A 27,148-nucleotide genomic window follows, 5' to 3' on the forward strand; every position below is an offset into this window, starting at 1 on the left:
CCATTTTCCCTCCCCCAGCTCCTCCTGTACCACCTGTGTAGTGTGGCCAGTCTGTACTCTCTGAGTGCATTTCCTGCCAGACCAGGCAGAGGAACAGGAGCTGCTCTACCTTTCTCTGCCTGCTCGGCCACGCTACATGCTGTGATCAGAAGAAGGGGAGCACTTTCCCTTCTGCCGGTCACCCTGCGATTCTACTTTGTGACACATGAAGGTATGCCGGCAATTTGCACCTCTCTAATCATAGACACTTGGGGCAGACTGACCCCCACTTAGTATGCCACTGCATATATACAATGTGGAATGTGACCATAATTTGAGAAGCAAGAAGCACAGGGATAATAGTAAATAAGCTGGAGAATTTGTAAATAAATAAAAAGTTAATATGGTCTGCCTTGTTCTCTTTTCTTTGCATGCTCTGAATAGCTAAATATTCTATTACAAGAGGTAAGCTTTTAAATTGATATCCCTATAGTTGTCAATGAGAGAACCTCTATTACATTACCAGAGTTAAAGGGGCACTATAGTCACTAAAACAACTTTAGCTTAATTAAGTAGTTTTAGTGTATAGATCATGCCCTTGCAGTCTCACTTGTCAGTTCTCTGTTATTTAGGAGTTAATCATTTTTTGTTTCTGTCCAATCTAGCTCTAGTCATGCCTACCCTGACTGTGAGTTACACAGCCTGCATGAAAAATGGTTTCATCTTCAATCAGATGTTAACTTACTTTGAAAATGTTTATCTTCTGCTCTGTAAATTGAACTTTAATGGCACACAAGAGGCAGGATCTAGAAGATTATTAACAAAGGCAGGAGATAAGAAATGTAAATGTAAACAGAATTTGCATTTTACACCCCCTTGCCTGTCAATTACACAACTGTTCCTGTTACTTCCTGGTTTCCTTAGCGTAGTCTAGATAAACTGTAGAGTGACTAATTGCCCAGAGCACCTGCCTTGCAAAGACTTCTCATTGAGCTGCACTGGGAAGTCTGTGATTGGACAACCACAGAAAGTCTGGGCGGGGTTAGAAGGGGAGGGCTTGCAAAGGCAGCAGGCAAGAGACCTGATGCTTTTGCAAGGTAGGTTTCAATAAACCCCCAATGGAAAAATGCATTTTAAAATGTTTTCATTGGGGAATATCTACAAAACAGTGATTTAATTTTTTTTTATTGTTTGGACAGTGGAGTGTCCATTTAGATGGAGACATAAATACAAGAAATGCTACTATAATATCAGTAAAGATCAGCTTCAGAGGAACACTATGTGATTTCCAATACAAATTAATATTTGATCGGTTATGGCTTTTTATTCACGATAGACTGCTCTCCCTGTTCAAATCTCTTTAGTTTTACAAATAAAATGCTTTTCTTCAGAATAATGACACCCAAACAGCCATCCTTCCCCTTTCTTTATGCATTTTATACATAATGCTTTAAAATATTGTGAGTAATATGCAGGCTGGATCTTCCCTTTAAATGAAGATTATCTATTGGCAAAGCTTCAAAGGAAAAACATGTAGGTTCCTGACCAAGACTTAAAGGGATATCCTTCCTTTTCTTCATACAGTATATAGATAATACAGATACAGAATATAGAATGCAAAATATATATGCAAAACAATTAACTTAAAGGAGCACTGTAGTGTTAAAGATTCAAGCATGCGTCAGTGCTTATTATCTCAGCCCATATGGAAGCATTTTTTAGGCATATGCGGCAATCGCTGCACTGCGCCAGTCAGCATCTCATCAGAGATGTTTTACCTCCAGGAAGACCTGTCTGGGTGACTGCCACTAGAGGTGGTGTTAGGTAACAGCGCTGGGACAGGCTCTTCGCCCCAGAACCACTAGATTAAACTGTAGTGGTCCTGTGCCTAAATCATGGGTGGCAATCTTTGGTACTTCAGATGTTGTGGACTATATCTCCATTGATGCTTTATTGCTGTAAGAGTTTATTGGAAATGCAGTCCACACCTACTGGTGTACCAAGGTTGCCAACCTCTGGTCTACAATTTTTTTTTTACATATTAAAAATCTTTTCATATATGGAAGTTCCTGCACTTGCTGTTAGTTCCATGGCTCTTTCTGTAGTGAACTGTTAGGTATTTACTGATCTATTATAAATAGAACATAGCTCACGGTGAGTGAGATCTATGCCCTAATGGGCCGCAGTGTCAGCTCTTCTCTCTGGTTCTAAGAGATCTATTCAATAAGAAGCAGAGTGTAGTAGATTGACAATTGACTTGCAAAATTTAAACCAAAAGAGTGGAATCTTGAAAATTGTTGTAAAGGGACCTCCAGGCATAAAAGGGGTTAACAGCCGTTTAGGAGATATTCCCTTCCAGATATACAGGCAGCTACTGAAGACACCAATCACCAGAACAGGAAACCATATGAATGCCGTAAACAGCCGAACCGGAACCATACGAATGCTGTAAACAGCCGAATAGGAAAAACCATACGAAAGGTTTCCACTCCTAGCAGTCGAACTGGAATAGCATACAATAAATCCCCCCAAGAACGAGACAAAGCTCCGTGTTGAGGGTCAAGCAGTGATCTGACAAAGCTGTGGGTTTATTGTTCTTATATACACATTCTTACACATTAGTACCACCCACAGGGTTTTGTAAAACAACCAATAAACACGTACAATACACTCAGACACTCCCACACAAAATCCTCCCCTCTGCCTGTGATACAATTACCTTACACAATGGGTTATTGTAATTATCACAGGCAGAGAAATACAGTTGTCCCACATTATTCATAACTTTAAAAGTATACATCACATTCACATAAAACTTACATTTTCAGAATCAGCATACTCCAAATATACTCCAAATACATATGTCAAAATCATCCAAATTGGTCCAGTGGTTCAAAAGATAGATCGAAGTCCTTTGTGACCAAATGAAGCATGGCTTTTCTGCCCAAAACCAGTTCCACAGAGTCTTCTGTCCTGGAGATAATTGGGAAGTAATCCAATTATCTCCAAGGACAGAGGCAAAACTCCATTGAACACATGTTAGCAAAAGACAATAAAATACATAAAAATATATAACTGTGCAGCTATTGCATAAAACAGGTACATTCAACATATCCCCAGATAGCTTAGATCTGAGCGCACATTATTACTGAATGGCGCTCAGATCACATACATACAGTTCAATTGCCATGGAGCCAAATTCTTTCACATAGTCTTTCATTATATGAATGGGCTCCATGGCATAGCTATCTGGGGTATCACTGTTCAAATAGGGCAAGTACCGAATGACCCGGCTTTCGTGTCTTTGCAGGGGAAAATCAAGCGTTTCAACATGGGGGCCATAATCTAAAGGCAGTAGGTGGGCAACCAGGCTCCTCCAATGCACAGTGGCGAGATTGGTCTCGTCACAATTGTCTGTAGTTATTTCACCACAGCTGGTTGGTCGAAAGAACTAGACAAAATGTCAACTGAAGTCCAAGTTTAACCCCTTAAGTGTGACATGTCATGATTCCCTTTTATTCCAGAAGTTTGGGCCTTAAGGGGTTAAAGGATCACTATAGGCACCCAGACCACTTCAGCTTAATGAAGTGGTCTGGGTGCCAGGTCCACCTAGCAGAGAAACTGCTATGTTTACTTTAGGGTTAATCCAGCCTCTAGTGGCTGTCTCATTGACAGCCGCTAGAGGCGCTTCCGCACTTCTCACTGTGATTTTCACAGTGAGAAGACGCCAGAGTCCATAGGAAAGCACTGAGAATGCTTTCCTATGAGACTCTTGCCACGCATGCGCATTCAGTCAATGACGGGGAAAGGAGGAGGAGAGTCCCCAGCGCCGAGGGAGCCCGGCGCTGGAAAAAGGTAAGTGTTTAACCCCTTCCTCTCCATCCAGCCCGGCAGGAGTGGGACCCTGAGGGTGGGGGCACCCTCAGGGCACTATAGTGCCAGGAAAACGAGTATGTTTTCTTGACACTATAGTGATCCTTTAATGATAAAGAATGTAGTTAAAGTATTGGTTAGTATTCAACACTATAGTTTTTCAATAAAAAAAATTACAAGAGAAGTCACAGGACAGCTCAACGGAATGGTCGCATGAGCTGTTAGCTCCGTGAGACATCAACCCTGCACAGCGATTTTAATAGCAGTGAGCTCCCCAGACTCCCGCAAAAAAAAGTACAGCAATACCTGTGAGTACCATGGCATCCAGGTCTGCCAAGAAAATAAAACACAAACGGATGGCACTGCAAGTTTCGGCGTTGACACCGCCACGCGCACAGGCCCAAGATGGCGCCGGCGCGCCAAACTCACCTTCCACGTATTCGGACCACAGCGACCTCACCTCAATATCGGAGCCAACGGCGACACCCGCAACCGATCTATCCATCCATAAGATGCTCAAGGCCCTGCAAGCATCTCTCCAGGCCGATATGACAAAGATGTCACGAGACATAAAAACGGAGATTCAGGCGCTCGGTGATAGAACGGCGCACCTTGAAGACAAGACGGAGGAACTCATCTCCGCCCATAATACTCTGGCGGATGCCTATGCAGAGCTGGGGGCCAAATTAGATCGCCTCACCGACAAAGTTGCGGACCATGAGGATAGGGACAGACGGAGCAACATCCGCCTCCGCGGCATCCCTGAAGAGGTCCTCCCTCAAGACTTGTCAGCCTACGCTGTCCGTCTGTTCCAGGCCTTGGTCCCTGATCTGTCGCTCCAGGACTGCCTCCTCGACCGCATACATCGCCTACCAAAGCCGAAATCCCTCCCGGCTTCGGTCCCTCGAGACACCATTGCGAAATTCCATTATTACACCAGCAAGGACAGAGTGATGCGAGCCGCGAGAAACACAAAGTCTCAACCGGAAGGATTCACAGGCGTACTCCTTTTCACAGATTTGTCCGCCGCAACTTTGCTGAAGCGAAAGGAGTTTGCCTGCATCACCAAATCCCTGAGAGACGCCGATGTCCTATACAGATGGGGGTTCCCAGCCCGCCTGACTCTCCGCCGCAATGGAGCTGACCGTCATATCACCTCTGTCGAGGAAGGCATGAAGCTCCTGCAAGAATGGAACATTGCCCTATCGCAAGCGCCTGGACAGGCTGCCCAGGCGAAACCGCAGAGATCACGGTCCCCGAAGAAGGTCTCCACAGATTGGAACATGGTGTCGGCAGATAAGTGAACTGAACGGTTCCCCTTTTTTCTATCATAATTGGGCGCACTGGCCCGATGTACATGCCCTCTGAGATCACGGTCTGTGTTTTTCCCCCTCACGCCCTCTGATCTCATGTCTGGCTAATTTTTCTCATCACACTAACGCTTTTGTTTTTTTGTTGTGTTTTGTTTTGTTTTTGTGATTACTGTTGGGAAAATTTTGATGCTTAGCCTTGCTGCCGTGCCGGGGCCCCTGTCGTGGGCCCAGCCACGGTGGTGACGCACTGTGTATACTGAGGTTAAATCTCTGTGTAATCCCCAAGACTCTCTAACGCAAACCCCATGGAGTATCTATGTATCTATGTATATCCCATGCTTTTTTCCCCTTGCTGTGAATTTATTATTCAGTGTTTTTTTTTTAAGTAAATGCCGGAGGCTGGGCCTTGCTGCCGTGCCGGGGCCCTTGGCCTGGGCCCGGCCACGGCAGCGATGCACCGGATGTGGCGGGATCGGAGTTTTGGGCAACCTCTAGGGCTCCCTAACGTACACTGTCTGTTAAATTTGTATAGGTCTCGCGCTCTTTTCCTCTCAGCCGCACCTTACTTCCCGGTATTTCGGAAGGAGCGGGGCTGGGCCTTGCCGCCATGCCGGGGCCCTTGGGTTGGGCCCAGCCGTGGCGGCGATGCGCCAAGGATGGGGAGACTGAATTGTAGCGCGTTATAGGGGACTCCGTAACATATGTTGCCTGATGTATCTGGATATGCTTTATGCCTGCCCATACGCTCTTGAAACACGTGTCCCCCACCACTGGCGCCGCTGAGGTGGTTGCTGTATTGCACCTGCCTTGCATGCTCCACACAGGGGGAAGCTTGGGCCGTGTCGCTTGGGCCATGCCACTTTCCGACCCATGCTGCCCATGGGATCACCTTGCCTCGCACAGTCAAAAGAGAAAAGAAAAAAACACAATAAAAGGAAAAAAAAAAAGACAAAAGAAACAATACAATACAAAAAAAAAAAAAAAGAAAACAAAGGAAAAAGCGATTGTCTCACACTGTCTAATACACCAGGGTTGTAGGATCTGTCACTTCCCACTGCCCCACTAGGCTCACCAGAGCTTTTTCACTACCGCCTATGCCCCAGAGCACCCCAACCGGCGGTTTTTTGTATATAGTTTTTTATATTAATATGTTTCAATACCTGTTATATTTCTGTTACCCCCTTCCCTACTCCTTTTCCCACAAACAATTACCACACGCTGCTGGAGAGGCTTGGCTAACATGTAATACACTGACAATGACTGCCTCTATAATTGCGAGCAATATGTATCAATACCACAAATACAAACGTACACTGCTAGTACAGGTCACATATGCCCAGCTTGTCTGCTGGAGGATGTTGCGATTCCCATACGGCCCACCCTCATCGCAACATGCAGAGACACACCGATATACCGCACCACGCTCTATTTCAGGGACATTGGTTGTCCCCCGCTGTCGACTCTATCCCCATCAGTCATTGACACAACAACCATTCCTTCATCTCAATGACACTTAATATACTATCCCTGAACACGAAAGGCCTAAATTCACCTCATAAGCGGAGACTAGCACTGGAAGAAGCAAAAAAGCACAAAGCTCAGGTCGCCTTCTTCCAAGAGACCCATTTTAAGTGGGGTGCACGTCCCAAATTCTGCTCTACAGCATACCCCCATGATTTCCATTCATGTTACAAAAAGAAAAAACGAGGGGTATCGATTCTGATTGGGAAAGGGGTAGCCTTCTCGCTACTTAAGAAATCAGGTGACAAACACGGCAGATATTTATTACTCCAATGCTATATAAACAACGAACCTTACACACTCATCAACATTTATGGCCCACACACTAATCAAGTGGAATTTGCGGACAAAATCTTCGCCCTAGCGAGTGCACATAGATTTGGGACTACAGTAATCGGAGGAGATACAAATTTTCTCCTGGATTGTTCTCTAGATTCCACTTCCACCGACGGCTTAACCAAGGCATCCGCGCGTAGATCACACAAAACATCATCACTGCTGTGCGAACAAATTCTCCAACACAATTTCCTAGATCCTTGGAGGGTCCTCCACCCGTTGGAGAGAGACTACACCTTCCATTCCCTAGCACATAATACATATACTAGAATTGACAGGTTCTTAATCCCAGCCACGCTCATGCAAACAGTCCAAAAGACGACAATAGGTCTGGTAACCTGGTCAGACCATGCCCCAATCACCCTAACCCTTTCAGAAAGATGTGCCACTGCGGGCAAGGGAGCATGGAGGCTGAATGACTCCCTGCTCCGTGACCCTAAAATTGTAGACCAAATCAAGGCGGATCTTACTGATTACTTTGAAACGAACCTGACCCCCGACGTAGACCTGACCACTGTCTGGCTCGCGCACAAAGCGGTAATAAGAGGCCTTCTGATAAGAGCAGGGAGCTACGCCAAAAAGCAGAGACTTAAAGATTATACCACTTTAATCGCCAAGATCACTGACCTTACACACAAAAATAAAACAAGTCCCACACACACACGGAGTCATGAACTCTCTATATTGCATGCAGACCTCAGAAACATGGAGCTGGTCAAAACTACCCACATACTTCAACGCTACAAGCATAATTTTTTCTCGCAAGGAAATAGAGCGGGAGCATTGTTAGCAGCGCGACTTAGAGCTCGAACAGCCCACTCCAGGATAGCATACATTACCACAGCGACAAAACAAAAACTCACCAACCCTCAAAACATCGTAGATGCATTTGCAGCCTACTACGGCGAGCTCTACAATCTCAAAGATGACCCCAAGATAGAACCGCCAGCCACACAAGACATTCTTGACTTCTTAGCACAAACTGCTTTACCCAAACTCTCCCCAGACAACATAGCCTCTCTTACCGCCCCATTTACTACCCAAGAGATAGACGCAACAATTAAGAAGCTTCCCAAACACAAAGCACCTGGCCCAGATGGATACACCAACCTTTATTACCAAACCTTTGCGTCTGTCTTATCACCACACTTATCCACACTATTCAACCACTGCTACTCGCGGGGAACTTTACCCCCCGAAATGCTAAAGGCCCACATCTCCACTCTCCCAAAACCAGGTAAACCTCAAACACAATGCCAAAATTTTAGACCCATATCCTTATTAAATGTAGACGTCAAACTCTACGCTAAACTCATAGCCAACCGTCTATCCTACATTCTCCCTACGTTAATACATAATGACCAGTCCGGCTTTGTCAAAACGAGACAGGGCTCGGACAACACCAGGAAGATCCTGAACATCTTATCCCACTTACACACAGGAGGCGGACAGGGCCTTCTCTTAGCACTAGATGCGGAGAAGGCCTTCGACCGGCTCAATTGGAACTATATGCAACATGTCTTACGAGCGTTTGGTTTCACTACGCCCATAATCCAAGGTATCATGGCACTTTACAATGCCCCGACAGCTCAAGTCTCCAATGCAGGTTTCCTCTCCACCCCATTCAAAATAACAAATGGAACTCGCCAGGGATGCCCCTTATCCCCGCTACTATTTGTCCTGTCATTAGAGCCACTGGCACATATTATTAGACGTCAACCTGCAATTAAGGGCATAAAGGTAGGTAAATCTGAATATAAATTGTCCATGTTTGCGGATGACATCCTCTTAACATTAAGCGACGTGCCTTCGTCCCTGCCCGCACTGATATCACTCTTACAACAATACGGTGACCTGACATACTACAAATTAAACCAAACAAAAACCCAAGCACTGCCTATAAGCCTTCCTAGAGACCTAACTCTTGAACTTAGCAGCACATACGACTTTGACTGGAGGTCAGACTATATCACCTGCCTCGGGGTCAAAATCGCGTCCACGACTGAGCAAATATTCCAGTATAACTACAAACCACTCCTTAACTTATGCAAAGCTGAGTGCCTGAGGTGGAAACCAGTTAAATTGTCATGGTTAGGCAGAATCAATACAGTAAAAATGATTCTCCTCCCCAAACTGCTGTACGTTTTCCGCCTCCTACACCTACGGGCACCTCCATTGTTTTTCAAATCACTCCAAAAAGTGCTTTCCTCTTATATTTGGGATGCCCACAAACCAAGAATCTCTCACCGTTTCCTTCAGAATCACCATATGGAGGGAGGGGTTGGCCTTCCGGATATCCACACATATTATAAGGCAGCCGTCTTAGAGGCGGCAGTGAAACTTCACACCTCAAAAGGGGTTTTCCAATGGGTGGACATGGAGGCAGACCAGTTGGCTGGCACCTTGCTAATTAACATACTCTGGACACCGAAATCATTACGCCCCAAAAACGCAACATTTTTGCCAACTACGGCACTAACCCTACACCATTGGGACGCAATACGTCAAAAACATCACGCACCTCATAAATACCACCCACGCTCCCCGCTGACAGCCATGAAAGCGGTTTCACCTTGGCTCTCGCTACACTCCTGGGGCAAACTAGGTATAACCACCCTCAACCAGGTCCTGCACATGAACCACATCAAGCCCTTTCCAGACCTCCAAAGGGAATACCATCTACCGAATTCCTCAGTATTCATGTACATGCAACTCAAGAGCATCATACCCACCCATGTCACGCCGGATACTGCACTGCATAGCGCAGACACGAGGGACCTGGAGGCTTTATATGATAGATGCTGGCAGGCCCCATCCAAACCTAAATCTCTTACCTCTTGCTACAGATCCCTACTGCGCACATCACCGCCTCCGCCCCCTACATTTATGACACAGTGGCTCATGGAATGTGACACGATCTCTAACACGGAAATTCTGCAGTCTCTTAATGCACTCAAAGGACTCACACAATGCTATTCTCATATTGAAGCGCATAAAAAACTAGTGTATAGGTGGTACCTGACGCCCCAGAGACTTCACAAAATGTACAAAACGGTCCCCCCGTTCTGTTGGAGGTGTGGAATAGATAGTGGCACGATGTTGCACATTTGGTGGTCATGCCCCCGTATCCGGCCGCTCTGGCAGGAGGCACAAAATATCCTGCATACTATAGGTATCACTAGGCCACCTCTAGACATGCAAGCAGGTATATTCTTAAAATACCCCAGCTTAACACCGAAACGAGTTAAAACCATCATGGCGCTCACGGCTTTAGCAGTGAGAAACCTAATCGCAAACCATTGGAAGCAGACAAACTGCCCCTCTGGGACCTTACTCATGGCCAAAATTCACCAGTACTACACTCATGAGTGTTTCTCCGCTCAAACGGTGACACACAGGCTAAATGTCTTATCAACCTGGACCCCATGGGTCACATACTGGGAGGGGCAACGTACACACCCAACCCCCTTGGTCCACCAGGGAGGGCCCCTTAACAGCCCAACATCCTCAACTTCTGACTAAGAGCTACACAATTACGGCATTACTATAATTCCAGGTACAACCTAAGCTTGTAATAAAATAGGATGCCGCCCGAATCATGTAAACCCATCTCCGTGTCGCACTATGGGTGGACCCAATGTATGAATGCTGGAGGCTCTCCCTCCCCTCTCCACACTTGACTGCATCCAGGGCTCGTGGCCTTTCCTAACAGGACCTTACAATTCATAGATTACTGAACCTATGTCTCCCACAGGAGTCCTACCTACCAACCCCCTTGAACTATCTGAAGCCCGATGCAGCACGGAGATTTGGTAAGGGGGCAACTGACAATAATGAGTACCATGTCCACAACTTGAGCTGCCGCTAGCACAATCATGGCTAGCAAGTGAGTTAACATGAAATAAGCTGCTTCTCAAACGGTCCCACAACACTCCAAGGCATACCCCCAAGATTTAACTCCCAGGGTACCGAAGCACCTTGTAGAAAGGCACACCACAACACTCCAAAGCATACCCCCAAGATTTAACTCCCAGGGTACCGAAGCACCTTGTAGAAAGGCACACCACAGCCCTTATTTTTAGGGTGAGAAGCGACTCACATACTCCATATGGCATATGTTAGTAGGTACTTAGAGTGGGCATCCAATAAGGATAACGGGACCACATGACATTTTGTTCTACCCATAGACACACCCCTATGCTACACCTCTACACCTCTATACTCGAACAATGGATTCACATTTGATACACAACAATGTAGCGGAATACAAGGTATGTCCCAAGCACTACACGCTATACTAGGCATCAACCATCACTCGTAGGACGACGACCTGGATTTGTATTTGCATACAGCGCAACACACACATCAAAGGTTCTGTATTGCACACTCTGCACCACTTGCTCTGCTTAATATATGGGGTATTCGTAAGCATAATTACTCTGTATTGTGTGCCAAGCTATATTACTGTAAACCCTGATATCCCTACCCCTGACCCCACTTCTTCTTTCTGTACCCCCCCCTCCCTCCCCCCTCGCACAAATGTCATCATTGTATATAAGGAAAAAAAAAAAAAAAGTAACATGTAAGCATTGCTGATGTGCTGTTCCACACTGTAAAATGCCACATATTATACTGGAATGATTCGGTGGAATTTTGTGCACCCCCTACCCCTTCTTTCTTCTTTCTGTATCCCTCTTATTTTTTACTATTACAAAATAAAAAATTTTGAGTCTAAAAAAAAAAAATTACAAATATAGAATATTCATCCAGGTTCCAAAACAAAAGACAACAGTTTATGCATAAAACCACCTCACTTGTGTATTATTAAATAAAAGTACACATTATTTAGCTTTCATTTCAATTCTTAGTATTCAGAAGTGCAGCGTTGAGAGCAAAGATTAAAATCTTCAAAACAGATTTAATGAATTGTGTAGGTGTGGAAAGTTTGACAAACAGGCGTTCTTGGGAAGCTTTGATATTACAGGACCCAGCAGCTTGTGTTTTAACATCCCATGTAATGAAAAGAAAAAGAAACTAGTTAAAAAAAGCACTATTATAAAAAGCACCATTATAAAAAGCACTATTTGGTCCAGATGTAAGATGTTTCCACCTGTCACCGAAATGACTTTATTTTCAACTGCAATCATAATCATTTTTTTTCAAACCAGCGAGACTATGAGATTCCATTTCCTGTTTTACTGACTGTAAATGAAAACTTCTGTTTATTTCTGTCAGTGACTGTAGATTTCTTTGTGATGGGTGGATATTTTGTTATTCTTATTTTTAAACAATCGCCATTGTAAACATGCTAGCTGGATTTACTGTAATTGTCTGTAATTATCTGTTAATGAGAGTTGTTCTTACTGTCAATCTCTTCGTTACAAAATAAAATGATCGTAAGATATATCTGAAACAGGCGGGACATAGTGAGAACATAACTGCACAAAATAAAGACATGTTGTGTTTAGATCGATTTTAAAAAATATATTAAACACGTTTCTCAAGTTATTTTGTCAACACAGAGCTACTGTTTGGCTGAGAGCGTCAGCAGACTGCTCTAAACCAATCAGTTGGGCCTTTGCCCACGGTTGTCTTTGGCTTCTATTTTGAAGTTTTCCAGCAGGAAGTTGTTGGAGTGGGCAGTGCGATCTGGCACTGAATAGGAGACTTTGGGCTTAAGCCATTTATGAATGGGTCAATCCCCAAAGGTAAGATGGCACCATAACAAATTCATTGAACAGGGTTCCACATTAGGGTAGCAGTGGTCTACTCTCAGGGCTGCAGTGGAGAAGGCTCTCCAGGATGGATGGTGGTGAAACCTCTTGCATACTACCTTATTTTATATAGGGTAATTTGGGAATGATAAGAGCTGATATTGAAAGAAGTAAATGTCCTCTTTGTTTATTTACTACCCTTATTAAATTAAGTCTGCAATGCTTTCCATCTGAAGTCTTGAAATGTTCCAAATGATTTCTAACTCTTGCTTACTCAGACGTTCCACAGATCTGGAATGCTGGGGGACGGTTTAACTCCTGGTAGGAAGGGCAGAATTACTGGTTTTATAATAAGAGCAGCGAAATATGGAATGTTCTAAATGATCCAAAATAATATTCTCCACCAAGAAGGAAATCACACAAATAAAGGTTTCACTATATTCACTGAGGCAGATAGGACAATATTGTTAGTGACAGTCATATTATGGGCTAATTATAGGAGATATCACATATGTCACATATCACAACATTATACATTTATGATGTATTTACTTTTTTTCATAATGTTCGATGCATGTGCAACTTTTTCTTTAAACACCAAATAAAGAATTAAAAAAAAAAAACACCGAGAGTAGAAGACACTCACAGAGAGTTGGCAAGAAATGTGGTACCTCAAATTTGATCTAACTCACTCTGTGGAGCATCTCGTATGATTATTATTTTACTTGTTACAGAGTAATATTTTTTAATGAGAACTTATCAAAATCCAGTGTGCATTGGTTTTGTAAGAGGAAGTGTACCTGCAGTATTTAATCTGTTGTTTCTGACTGAGGTCATGTAAAGGCCACCAAATATCTTCAACGTAGGATTGGACATACACCGAACACTGAAAAGATCCACGGTATCTACTTGTCTTAGTTACCAACAAGTGATTATTTGACAGACTCTATGCTAGAATTTTTTACAAATGAAAGATGAATGTAAGAGATTGTAAAAGTCAAAGTCATGTGAACCAAACAGGTCCACACAGAGAATAAGCATGCAAGAGCAATGGTCAAATGGGTGTTAAACCAAAAAGGATGCAAAAATATGTCTACGAGATAAAAAGAGGGGGTGCAGGATTGCTAAATGATGAAAAGAAATGGGACAGTAAAATCACACAAGGAATAGAGCATCACAATGTAGACAGAGGGTGGCAATAAATAGTACACAAATGGTCACCAGGTATACACAAGTGCAAGGTAAGGACACACATGCAAAATTAAGCTTGACAAAGTCACAGAGAGTTTGGGGGCCACAGGAGGAAACAAATTATGAATATGTCTTAGAAAAGAGAAAATGAATACAAGGTGGATCAAGGGCACAAGGGAATGGTGCACATGGTATTGAGGTTCACAAGAGAGGAAATGGGAAAAGTACAAAGAGCAGAGAAGGACAATCATTGAAGAGAATCATATTCAAAGATATATTTGTGCGAAATAACACATATAGCGAAAGAGACAGAAATTGTAATTTAGGGATAATTATATGACAGTTTGATTCAATTAACAATCAAATCCACCATGAATATTATATTTTAGAATGAAATGTCAACTGACTTAGTCATTAGAAATTTGGTAGTTTCATTTTCATTAAACTGTGTGATTACTGAACCATTGTAAGAGAACTTTAAATGAATGCATAATTTAAAAAATGTATTAGAAGAAAAGAATGTTACCCTTCAATGTATTTGTTAAAATGCAAATCCCTGCAATTAGGTTTATTGATTAAAATATAAAAAGGTAAATTGCAATCTATTGTTTGGTAATTATTTGCCATTGAGGAATTAATGATGCCAATGCGATCACTATCTCATGATCTCACCATTCTGGTATTTCTGACAACACTTATACAATTATTGGTCGTGTAAAAAAGGGACTCTTTAACTTACGTTAAATAGTCATGCTTAAGTGATCACAATCTTTCTGGGGAAGAGTTCTCAACACATTTAGAGAACCAATTTTTACTTATTGAGTTGAACACCAAAAATTAATTAATAAACCACAGAAAACGCCTACTATTAATCAATATCCTGAAACATTAATACATGATGTTTTAGGAATGCCAGCAGAGGTAAAACAAAACCTTTTTTAATGTCTCTCAGCTGAAAATATATATGAGCAAATCATTATTTGTACTATTTACGAGCTATTGCCAGACCAGGATCTTTATTTACTGTAAATGGCCATCATAAATGGCCTTCATTCACACACTCATGTACAGTCCATGCTTCAACCAGTGTTCCTGAGGAGAAGAATGTGTTTGGTGGCACAGGTGAACTGTGAACTATATGGTGAACTCCTTTCCAAACTCCTTTCCAAACTGCAGCCATTGACTCCAACGCAGAGTATAGCTACATCTTCGATTAGATGCTCTGCCTACTCAAAATACTCACTCACAACCATTACACACACAAGCAGAGTCTGGCTGTCAGTCGCACCAGGAAGCCACACTTGACTTTATTTAGTCTACCTCAATACAAAAAGAAAGCAGCTCGATCCTCCTTCTCCTACAGAGCACCGCAATTATGGAACGACCTCCCGCACACTTTCAAATCTTCCCAATGCCTAAAGCCCTTTAAGAGATCCCACTCCACATTTCTTGAAACAGAATGCACCTTTCGTGGTTGATTATATATGTCCTACCTGTTCTATGATTACATTTTGTATATATTGTGTATTAATATTATTTTTGTATTTTATTGTACCCTATTGTACCAATTGCATCAATGTAGCAATGTTTTGTGGACCAGGGGCATACTTGAAAACAATGTATCTCGATGTATCCTTCCTGGATACAGTTCAGGCTCTAAAAAAATTATGACTATAGTATAAACATTACATGCCTTACTATGCCTGTGTATTAGAATATATATTAAAAAAGGAAATAAGCAAATATGTTTACTGGATTTTTTTACCGTCAGGGACCAAAATAATTCTGAGTGAATTCAACATGAATTTAAAATTCAAGGTACGGATGTTGGGATTGTTCGAATCGGCCAAATAGTTTTTCCTGATATTAAAATTTTGGTCAGGATGTCCGATGCTCATTCATCTGGCAGCTCGGCTTGGCCAGATATCTATTTGGGGAAATATTTGGACAGATTTTTTTACTGCTCTTTCTCTTCCCCTTTATTGGTCACTTCTCACTTTAGGCTGAATGCTGAGATATATACACATATACCTATACACTGATACTTGTGGATACACAGACACACAGAAACACACACAGACACACATACAGATAGAAAGCACTGATACACATACAAACATAAACACACACTAACACACATATAGACAGATACACTTGAAACATAGAAACATAGAATGTGACAGCAGATAAGAACGATTTGGTCCATCTAACCTGCCCAATTTTCTAAATACTTTCATTAATTCCTGGTCTTATCGTATTTCTATGGTAACATTATGCCTATCCCACGCATGTTTAAACTCCCTCACTGTGTCTACAGCTTCAGGCTATTCCATGCATCCACTAGCCTCTCAGTAAAGTAATACTTCCTGTTATTATTTTCAAAACTTTGCTTTTTAATTTAAGACCATTAAGACTATGTCCTCTTGTTGTGGTAGTTTTTCTTCTTTTAAATATAGTCTCCACCTTAACTGTGGTGATTCCCTTTATGTAATTAAATGTTTCTATCATATCCACCCTGTCTCGTCTTTCCTCCAAGCTATACATGTTAAGATCCTTTAACCTTTCCAGGTGAGTTTAATCCTGCAATCCATGAACCAGTTTAGCAGCCTTTCTCTGAACTCTTTCTAAAGTATCCATATCCTTCTGGAGATACGGTCTCCAGTACGGCGTACAATCAGTAGTGTATCCTGGTTTTGTGCTGCCCCAGGCATGACAAAACTCAGGCGCCCCCCCTCCCTCTCCATCACCCTGATCAAACATGCCCATTGGGTGGTCTTATGTGCATGGGCCACCCGATGGGCTCCCTGAACCATTGCACATCAGACTCGAGTGGCCCGCTTCAATTTAGGTGTGACAGGGCCTCACAGACAGAGTGGTTGGGCAGCGGGCCCCCTTCCTCAGCCAGGCCTTCGTACCATGCTTAGGGGGTTCAGTCTGCCCCTCTATTTAAATTTACATTTAATCTAATGATCTTTAGACTACTAGTATTGGGTGGGGCAATAAGGGCAGGGCTGTGGAAACAGTTTGTTAGTCGTGGTCAATGTTCCAGTAACCAGCGTTCTTGCTTTTATGAAAAAAGTTTTTGCTTTTATGAAAAATGTTTTTTTCTTTCAAATATTGACAGTTGTGCACTTTGTACTTTGCCTTGGGCAAATATTATTCATATAGAGGAAAAAAAATCTTTCAAAAATAAAACAGACTTGGGTTTATTTTTTTCAGAAACAGATATGGGAAGGTATCATAGGTTCCATAAATGCTCGTGGTCACTTTTGCCAGAAGAAATGCAGAACCTGGGAGGGAAGAATGTAGCCTTCTCTGATATGTTTTAAACATTAAACATTAATCATACATTCCTAAGCAATAAGCTGTATAAAGAAACCCAGAAACGTAATTTTTATAACAAAAAAAGAGTAAAATAAGCATGTTACCCAAGAGTCAACCAAGTATGATCGTATTCCGAAAGGTGATGTCCTCAAAAACTAATCTAAAATATGGATTGTAGCCTCTGGGAGATGCAAAGTAATTACCAGCATTGCATTAATGAAAACAAAATAAGGAAATAGTTTACTCAAAAAAAGTGGTTAGTAACTTAGTGACTCAGTCACAAGAAGAACATATTGTGGGTATGTATGCATTTTAATAAAATATTAAGGATATGCATACTAAACATGTGCATGGTGAGAAAATTTGGTTCAGACTAATTATATTTCCTGGAAATAGAATATTTTTTGGGATACCCAAATTTCGGCAATATGTCATTCGGAATATTACAGTGATTTATTGCACTTATGTATTATAATCATGATTCTGTGTGCTTATATCGATACTTCTAACTGACTGTTATGTATTAGCTTGACATAGAAAGTGCAAGCAATCAAAATGATTTGTTAACCATGGGTACTTAAATGAAGGGACACTGCTTCAACACAAAGTGTTTTTCTGGATGCTTCTGTTTTTGGTGTAACCGGATTCCTTGCACCCTAACTGGTAGGTGGTGTTCCATTGTTCTTTGTGTTACAGCCTCTGATTGGACATACTCTGTCTGAAGCCTAGTGGATAAAAATGTTTAATTTGACACACCAGAGCTCAGTTTCAACTAAAGTTTGGAAGCCGAAATTATAAACTACTGACTAGGTGTTATAGAATCCCTCAGATCCAATATCATATGCATCAATTGTTTTTAGAGACATGTTGGCACTGAGGGAGAGGTGATCAGAGCATCGTCGCACATTTGGCGCAGTTGCTTTCATCGTGGACCCTCCCACCCCCAAAAAGAAAATATTTTACACCGTTGCGTAAACCTTTTAATTAGCAGAGCATAATGTCTTACTTTTTTTTGCAAATTGTGTTTTTTTTTTCTTTCTATATATACACACACACTAATTTATACAGATAGTAAACAGATTGCAGTACTTAGGAGCAGGTGTGTTTTTGTGTGTAGAGTTGGTGTTTGTATGTAATTTTATCGTTTTAATACAAGGGTGTGTTTCTATGGAATGTTAGTATTTGTGTGCAGAGGTGTATTTGGATGTAGTGTTGGATTTTAAATGCGGATGTAAATTTGTGTGTAGTATTGGTGTTTGAGTGTTTGTATATTATTTTGGAGTTAGAGGTCAGGGGTGTCTTTATGTCATGTTTGTGTTTCCAGGAGTATGTGTTGTGTTGCTGTTTGATTGCTAGAATGTCTGTACATGTATATATTTACACATTACCAAACAGAAACACACCGACACATGCTCAGTCATATACACACAAACAATGACACAGATACACACACCTTGACACACAGATACACACACTGGCCATACCAAAACAGATACACACACCTTGACCCATAGAGACAAACCGGCACATACAAACACAGATACACACCGGCACATACACGCAGATATACACAACTTGACACACATATACACACTAGCACACAGATACACACACTGACAGATACACACTGACACATACACACACAGGCCCACAGATACACACACTGGTCCAAAGATGCACACACTAACACACAGATACACACACCTTGACACACAATGTTTTTCTGTGTATGTATGTATGTATCTGTGTGTGTACGTATCTGTGTGTCAAGGTGTGTGATCTGTTTCTCAGTTTGTGTATCTATGTGCCAGTGTGTATCTGCCAGTGTGTGTATCTGTGTGTGTGTGCCAGTGTGTACCTGTATGTCAAGTTGTGTAAATCTTTGTGTATGTGTAAGTTTTTTTTTGCAGGAGGGGCTTCAGTATATACATGACATTGTTGTTTTACTCCAGTAACATCCAATATTAGGAATTTAGTGGTGAAGTAGTTAAATGTATGCACTGGAACAACTGCAATTAGCAAATTAGTCACTAAAGAAGATATTTATAAAGAATGAGTGATATTTGCATAAAAGCTCCTTTATTAGTTTTAGAATAGAAGGGCAACACTGCCAAATTAACAGTCACACAGCTTGTTCAGTATGAAGAACATGCGATGAGTTATCACACAAAACAAAATTATATTCTTATATGAAATGTGAAGCTGGATAATGCTTAAAATGGCAAAAACGCTGTACTATTATATGAACTACCCATATATATCTTGCCTTTAGATGGTTAGCGATATACAGCTACAGGAATACTCCATGTGTCACCATGCAGAACATTTTACTGAACACATATTTATACTCTTCCTCCCGAGTCACCCCTGAGTGGTATCATGCCTCCTTCCACTATCAATATGCTTAATTTAAGTAAGCAATAAAAAAATATATATATAACTATTAAAGGGACATTCCGGTGCCATTGGGAAGTAACTGTAAAACCATTTAAGAATGTTTTCAAGAAGAACAGAAGTTGTGCCTCAGTCATCTGTGAGATATGGGACATAAACAACAGAAAAAATGCAATGGTGTAGGATGCCCACGTAGTGGACTATGTATGAAGTAAATAAAAGCCCTTACTATTACATCACGTGCATACCATCATCTGAGCATACTACACCACTGGATTTTTTTCTGGTTTTTTTTTCTGTTCTATATCTGTTCTATATCTGAGGCATAACTTCCATTCTTCTTGAGAGAACTATTTTCCCCATTGGTCGGGAACAGAGACTCCTGGTTTGGTTGTGTTGCTACCTAAACCTTTGTTTCTAAACAAACTATATAAGTGCTTACCCTTTTTTGTTGTTAATTTAAGAATGTAATCCTTTTTTTTTATTTACGTTTTTGGTTTAGAACCTACTGTTTTTCCTGTCTTACCTTTTTCACATGATAAAAGAAATTAAATTAATAAAAGGTGGGTTCTGTAACATAAAGGCCTTAGTGTTTGTATCATACTATCTTTAGATATACACATTGGGGTCTTGGGTTCTGCAACTGCTGGAACATAGCCAGAGACTTTTGTGAGCAAGAAGCACATCAAGGAAAGACTATATTGAAGAATGGTAAGAACTAGGACTGAGGGCAGAAAATCAGAAGCTGTAGCAAGATTGGTCCTCGATATGGTTATTGGTCCAGGCAACTGGACTTGTCTGGTAATATTACTGACACCAAGGACAGTCATGAACATCCTCAGATGGTGTAAAACAAAATATTGTTCAAATCAATTAGTTTGGTTTTCAAAACACACTATAAACATCAACAGTAATGTTTGCTTGGGTCTGAAAATAAGAGTACAATATCTAGAAGAGTTCTGCAATACATTAGTGTGTAAGTGCAACTACATCTGCATCACCTGCGTCTCCACCTAAAGCACATACTCATTCTCCACTCGTACCACCAGAGTCTATTTCCCCTTCATCACCTGGCACTATATCACCACCAGCTCCTTCTCTGCCTTTAATGTCTGACTCTATTGCTTCACCTGCAGACCGAAGTTCTAAGTTATGACCAAATATACGGTTTGGCATATTAGATTCCAGTTGACCATCTAGTGTACCTTCATAGACATTAGACTTAAAGGCTTATTTACTAAATTTACTAAAGAATGGCCCCATACAGACTGGGACAAAACCATTTTCTGCTGTATGGGGAGCTTTGGGTTACAAAGTAATGTCTAGATTTTGTGAATTATACTCCTAATGAGCCTTAATTTGGTCTGGATTACAGCTGGACCAAAGTGCTGCAGGACAGGTAAAATATGGATCTGGAGTTTGAAAATCCAGGCCAGGATTCTTGAAATCAGGGCCCAGATATGAAAAATCAGAACTATTTGTTTGCTGCCTTCACTGGCAGCCAGATGACAAATAGTGATAAAAACCTTAATAGTACAAGGGATAGACAGAGATTGGGGGATGTTTAATAATCAACAGAGGGTGGCCAAGCTATTGTCTAAGCACCCACCCAAAGTTAGTGCCAATACACCATTACACTCCCTCCACCTGCTGGATAAGGGACTTCAAGATCCAAGTCAGCCCCCTCACCCAAATAATATTGATAGGTACAATAAATCTAATGCCTGTAAGAAAAACAAATCATAATTACCTTTAGAAGTCTTCTTCTATCTATAGTATTTTTTTCTTCAGCACCAAAAAAAAGGCCAAATACAAAAATCTATGACATCCTGAAGCTACTGTTACAAATGTAAAAAAACAAAAAACAAATTGCCAAGATTCCAACACAGACTGAGGTTTTGCAGGAACAGCTTTTATAAAGGCTTTTCCCATGGTTTAAAATCTCAGTAGAACTCTTTGATTAGTTGTCTTGTAAAGCCAATCAATCAGAGGGCTCTTACACGTAAGTGACGACACGTGTTCTAATTCATGACCAAACATCTCAAGCTAGCAAATGCCATATCATCTCTTAAAACATTTTAATCTTCAGTATTTGTGCAAAGGATGTGAAAATAAAAAAAAAAATCATAATTTTTTTCATTTTGATTTCTACCTCTGATTATCAACAGGAACACCCAATGCTGTTTTCGATTACATAATAATGAAAAACTTGGTAATAATGTTTTTTTAAAAAGGAACTGGTTAATAAATTGTCTTGAAAACAAATTAAAAAATCCTTAATAATTGAGATTCCTTAATAAAGGCTTAATCCTTTCATTATGCTCTAGTGCAGCGTTTCTCAAACCAGTTCTCAAGATCCACCAACAGTCCAGGTTTTGTTAGTATCTCCATTGGAATAAAACAGGGAAATACATATATCCTGGACTCTTGGTGGGCCACGAGGAGTGGTTTGAGAACCACTGCTCTAGTGGATATTATTTTAATGTCATATTTATATTTAGGATTGTTCTTCTTTCATGATATCGACCATCTCATATAAAATTCAATTTTGTTGACATAAGATCCACTGACACAAGACATATTTTGCAGATTCCAGATTTTACAAATCTGCACGTAAATTATTTCAAAGGAAGCCAAGAAACATTTTACAGTTTACAAAATTGTGACAAAATAGAAAATGTAAAAAAACCAAATCTAAAATTAAAACATTTTTCTAGAAAAAAAGATAAAACCCCTAATCCATCTCTGTGAGCATCCACTCCTTCAATTGAACACAGATATGTATTATCTACTTCTACTTCTACAATGTTCATTGGGAGAATAGACATAGATATCACACTAATTGGCGTGTGGCATTTATATCCAGAATTCTACCAGAGGAAAATGTCATGATAACAAATCTATTGACTTACTTCCATGGAGAAAGAAGTAAGTAACTAAAAATAGGATAATTCAACAAATAGATTTGGCACTTGAGAGTTCTCATTCTCAGGTTCATTCATTTATACACAATTTTTACAGAATATTCTCTCCTTATTTTACTTTTTGTTGTATTTTTTTAGGCATGAAGTGTCACCCATACCTAATAAATAATGATAATATATTTCTGTAACTTGGCTTTTCTAAAAACGCTCAAAGGACTTAAGGATATGATCTCAGCTATAAATGAATAAGTCGTTTTAATACGTATGACTCAAGATGTTCTCCATCTAAATTATGTATTTTATCCACCTAGAAATTCTGAAAAGCTTACTTGACCATGGCTGGAATGAAGTTTGAACACATGACAAAGGAGTTGAGTTGTATCATCAGCTGCATGTCACTCAGAAAATAGTAAATATCATAGGAATACAGAGGCAAAATTAATACTGGTATTGACGAGAAGACACTAACAAACTATCATTAGCAAGAAATAGCTCTTGGCAGGAAAGACAAACCAAAAGCTTGCTTGTTGAGGTCATATAATGAATACAAATATTATCCATGCATGGCTATACACAAAGTGTGAATTGTCAGAAATTCCTAATGAGTTCAAGTCAAGTATAAAATTTCAGGCCAAAATAGCCAAACCTAAAACATGGATGATTGCAGAATATTTTTAGTTTGGCTACATACATTGGCCTTACTTTTGAAATTCCCTTTCCAGTTACTTTGGATCTCAGACAATTCACACTTTTGTGAATAGCCCAGATGGTTTTATTTTGTAATAATAGAATAATTAGGACGTGGAATGAGAAGAAGAACATTTGAAGAACAAGCATAAACAAGGAACTGCATCTTAACAATACAATATTTCACAGTTCATAGTTACAAAATCTTTCATCTTTAGGAAGAACTAGAGGAAGTATTATTTTGTGATTCGGGAAGGAAGTCTTAATGACGCCCCTTGTTTCCATTTAGAGCATTATTTCCAAATATGACCTGTGCTGATCCCTTTTAAATAACAATGTCTTACTTTTGAGTTGTGTTATCATTACCTTGTGTGTAACCTCACATAACATCCTCCCACTGATTTTACATTGCTCAACAATTCTTCTGATTAAAGCAATCAGATAACACATTGCTATTAAAATGATATGGAAGGTATGGGTTCGGGATTTTTGTTTTCGTCATTTGTGTTGAGAACCAACTTATAAAATGTAGGTCACGGAAGAGAAGTGGAACACCTCTCCAACTCAAAAATGTTATAAACAAATGTTTTGGTCACTGAATTAGATACAGTACAATGCATAGTAAATTTTCCAATTATCCCTGTTCCGAGACTCAACTAATCCCAAACTAATACCCCACTGAAAACCAAAGTGTGGGAAAAGAAAGATCGTCCAAACAATACAGTCTTATCAGTATCACTAGCCTGTTTAAGAATACAGTATACCCAGGGATCCAGTTTAGAAGGGACCTTTATTAAAACCATGCCATTTATTTAGTTTTGTGAAACAAAGATGACTTGCAAATCCTACCTGAATCTATGGGATATATCGTTAGGGATAAAATTATGGATCATTATATATTTAGACTGGTTTCAGTAACCAAAGTATTCTCTCAGAAATGAGACCCAATTGGACAGGTCATGAGTGAGCCAATGAACATCTCAGAAACAACAAAATATAAAAATCACTTTAGTTTTATAATATGATTCTACCATATACACTAGTTTCTATAATTCATATAGTAATGTTGCAGAAAATATCTCTTTAATATGTCTTTCTTTCTCTTTATGTCTGCCTATCTACTTTCAATAAGAGATATTAATGAACCAAAACCTTTACTTCCTTATTTCATTTAACGTTAGTTTGTTTAGTTATTCGATTAAAATATAACTTACATTTTTGCCAGTGCATTTTCTGTGACTGGAGGTTGGAGTTTTTCTTCTTTGAAGCAGACAGTTTGACTGTTTGATGGTTGACAGTATGGAACTTTTTTACTTTTGAAAGTAGTTAGGTAAGTGAACTGGAGGATGTCAATTTGTGCCTTTATAAGCCCCATATAGCCGATTCGTAGATGACATCACCACATGTTCTGACCACAAGAAGTTTGCAGAAAATCATACACACATCAAAGCAAAATATATAAATTGTATTCCAGAGAAACTATTTAGAAGAACATGAACATGCTCTATTATGATATCCTATAGCAACAAAACTATTACTATTTTTATATATTTATAAATTAGCTATTCGGGTTCAGATTATTAAAAGACACAATCCATATGCGAAATCCTTAGAAAGTGCGTTTGCATGTGTTTATTCCCATTAATATAGAGCATGGATTTGAATAATAACTTAATGCTATGTAAACTCAAACAATATTTGAAAATTAGGTTAATAAACAATGTTATTTTGCGTGTTTTATGTGAAGACCTTCTCCCTGAGGACATTTATTGAAAGGAAGCACCTGCAGCCTCGTCAAGGATCAGTGAACCTCAAGCCTCTGTCTCACATCTTTAGAGATAACTGTTCTGAATTGTTGGTTAAGTTAAATATATTTAGAAATAATTGTGCTCTGTTTTTTTCGTGGTTGTTTATATTTAAAAATGGGTTCCATGTTTAAATAGATCATAAATAAAGTATCTAAATACGTGAATATTGAATACATGTTGATTATAATTGTGTTTGAATTTTGCTTCAACATTTATTGATGGTGTTTGTTTACTCAAAGATCAGGGCCTTTAACGTGTAAATCAACTGTACAAGAAAATTGTGAAAGGGTGTTTTTCAATATTTCAATATTAATACACATTATATAATTACTATCGTTTCCTCACTTGTGATGAAAATTGTTATGATAATTATTTTTATTATTCAATCAATGTGGGTAAGTCTTGAACAACATAAAATTATCACAAACTCTAGCCCCGTCAACTGATATGTTAGCTATGGAACATGCTACATCAGAGCTGTGTGCTTAACTCCCATTTAATAGTACTTATGTTCTTTTTATTTTCATTCACTGTGTTGTGTTTTAGTTTTTTTATATACTATGATAGTTTAGGCATTGTTGGAATTATTTGTTTTGGATTTCAGTTGAAAGCTGAAACTTTCTTAAGATCATCTGGTATCTTCTCTCTTCATATTCAGAACATTCCTGGGACAAATCTCTTTAGCATAATTTAATATGTAATAAAGGATGAAATTAGTGAGCAAAAGTTATAATTTAGATCTCAATCAAACCGATAATGGTTATTATCCCATATTACCAAGCTTGTAAAAGGTAACAGGTGCATGTTACTGCTAAACTAGGAAATTAAATTTTTTCCACTCTCTGAAAAACAGCTAAATCAATCTAAGCTTAATTACCATTTCTGTATCGTGAAATTCATGCTATTCAGATCTGTATGAATGGATCCGAAAAACATCACACGCTATATATTTAAACATTCACCCTACCGGGGTTTATGAAAAAGGAAATAATTATTTATATTTAAATTAATATTATAAAGCACAACTGGCCTTTCTTTCATTTGCCCCTGAGCTGCTTTAAAAAAAAGCACACATCTTGATAGAGTTGTGCATTCGGTTTCAAACAAATTGAAATTCATCTGAATTTTTGACGATTTTTGGTCTGTATTCCCTAACTCTGAATAGCCAAATGACCAAATCACACCACAAAATCGCCAAAAGTACCAAATCCCAAACGAGATGGACAATGGACAAGCCATTTTTCAAAGTTCCAGCCATTTTGATTGCTGAGAATAAAGATGATTGATGGTTAGGGAACAGCCACTAATGTGTCCAATAGACAGAAAAAATCAGGAGCAGCAGAAACCCTCTATTGGTGACTTGATCTGTGAACCAAATAACAGGAAAATGCACATATCAGTGTACTGCAAGAAAAATACATAATATTATATAGTGTCCATACTTTGTTCATCACTAATTGGCCCATTTTTGCACCTTTTTGCAAATATTTTTTCCGAAATTTTTTGCACCTTTTTGCAAATATTTTTTCAGAAATTTGTCCAAACCAAAATGCTCAATAAGACAATTTTAGACCACCGGAACTAAATTTTGTTTTCGGACAAATTGATTCTGCAAAACCGATTATTTTTCTCATGTATTCAAAATAACTGTACATTTTTTTGATTTTTCAATTCTAAAGCAGGTATGTTTCTTCTGCAATGTTACGTTGACTTTTTCCTGTTTTTTTAATGAGCAGACGTTTGAATTTTCTATAGAGATTATGAAGCATTTTGAAACAAAAAAAAAACAATTACAAGTCTATAAATACCATTTAATTTTGCATGGTAGTCATGCACTGTGCAGTACAGTGAAGGCAATAATTATTCTCTCCTGGTTTTATTTTGGTATGGTTAAAGTACTAACAATCTTCCGATGTCCCATAAGACAAACACAAAGTAAATTGCCTTAATGCCCCAATACTAACCTTAACACTTACACCAAACCCTAACTCTATCATTAACTTCAATACTTGTATTAATACTTGCACACACCTTAACCCTAGGGTTAGCTAACCCTAACAATAACTCTAGCTAACTCTAAAACT

At 39.7% G+C, this 27,148-nt stretch overlaps 1 protein-coding gene across 1 annotated transcript in view; it reads right to left on the reverse strand.

The window, feature by feature from the left end:
- The window catches only part of POU2AF1 (POU class 2 homeobox associating factor 1), a 59,762-nt gene extending 35,141 nt beyond the window's left edge, over positions 1–24,621 (reverse strand). The window contains exon 1 of the mRNA XM_063436003.1: positions 24,471–24,621. Within this exon, the coding sequence (XP_063292073.1) occupies positions 24,471–24,486 (16 nt within the window). The 5' untranslated portion in view covers positions 24,487–24,621. The remainder of the gene's footprint in view (positions 1–24,470) is intronic.
- Between the last annotated feature and the right edge of the window lie 2,527 nt (positions 24,622–27,148).

The sequence above is a fragment of the Pelobates fuscus genome, chromosome 11 (genome assembly GCF_036172605.1).
Source record: "Pelobates fuscus isolate aPelFus1 chromosome 11, aPelFus1.pri, whole genome shotgun sequence".
Taxonomy (NCBI): Eukaryota; Metazoa; Chordata; class Amphibia; order Anura; family Pelobatidae; genus Pelobates; species Pelobates fuscus.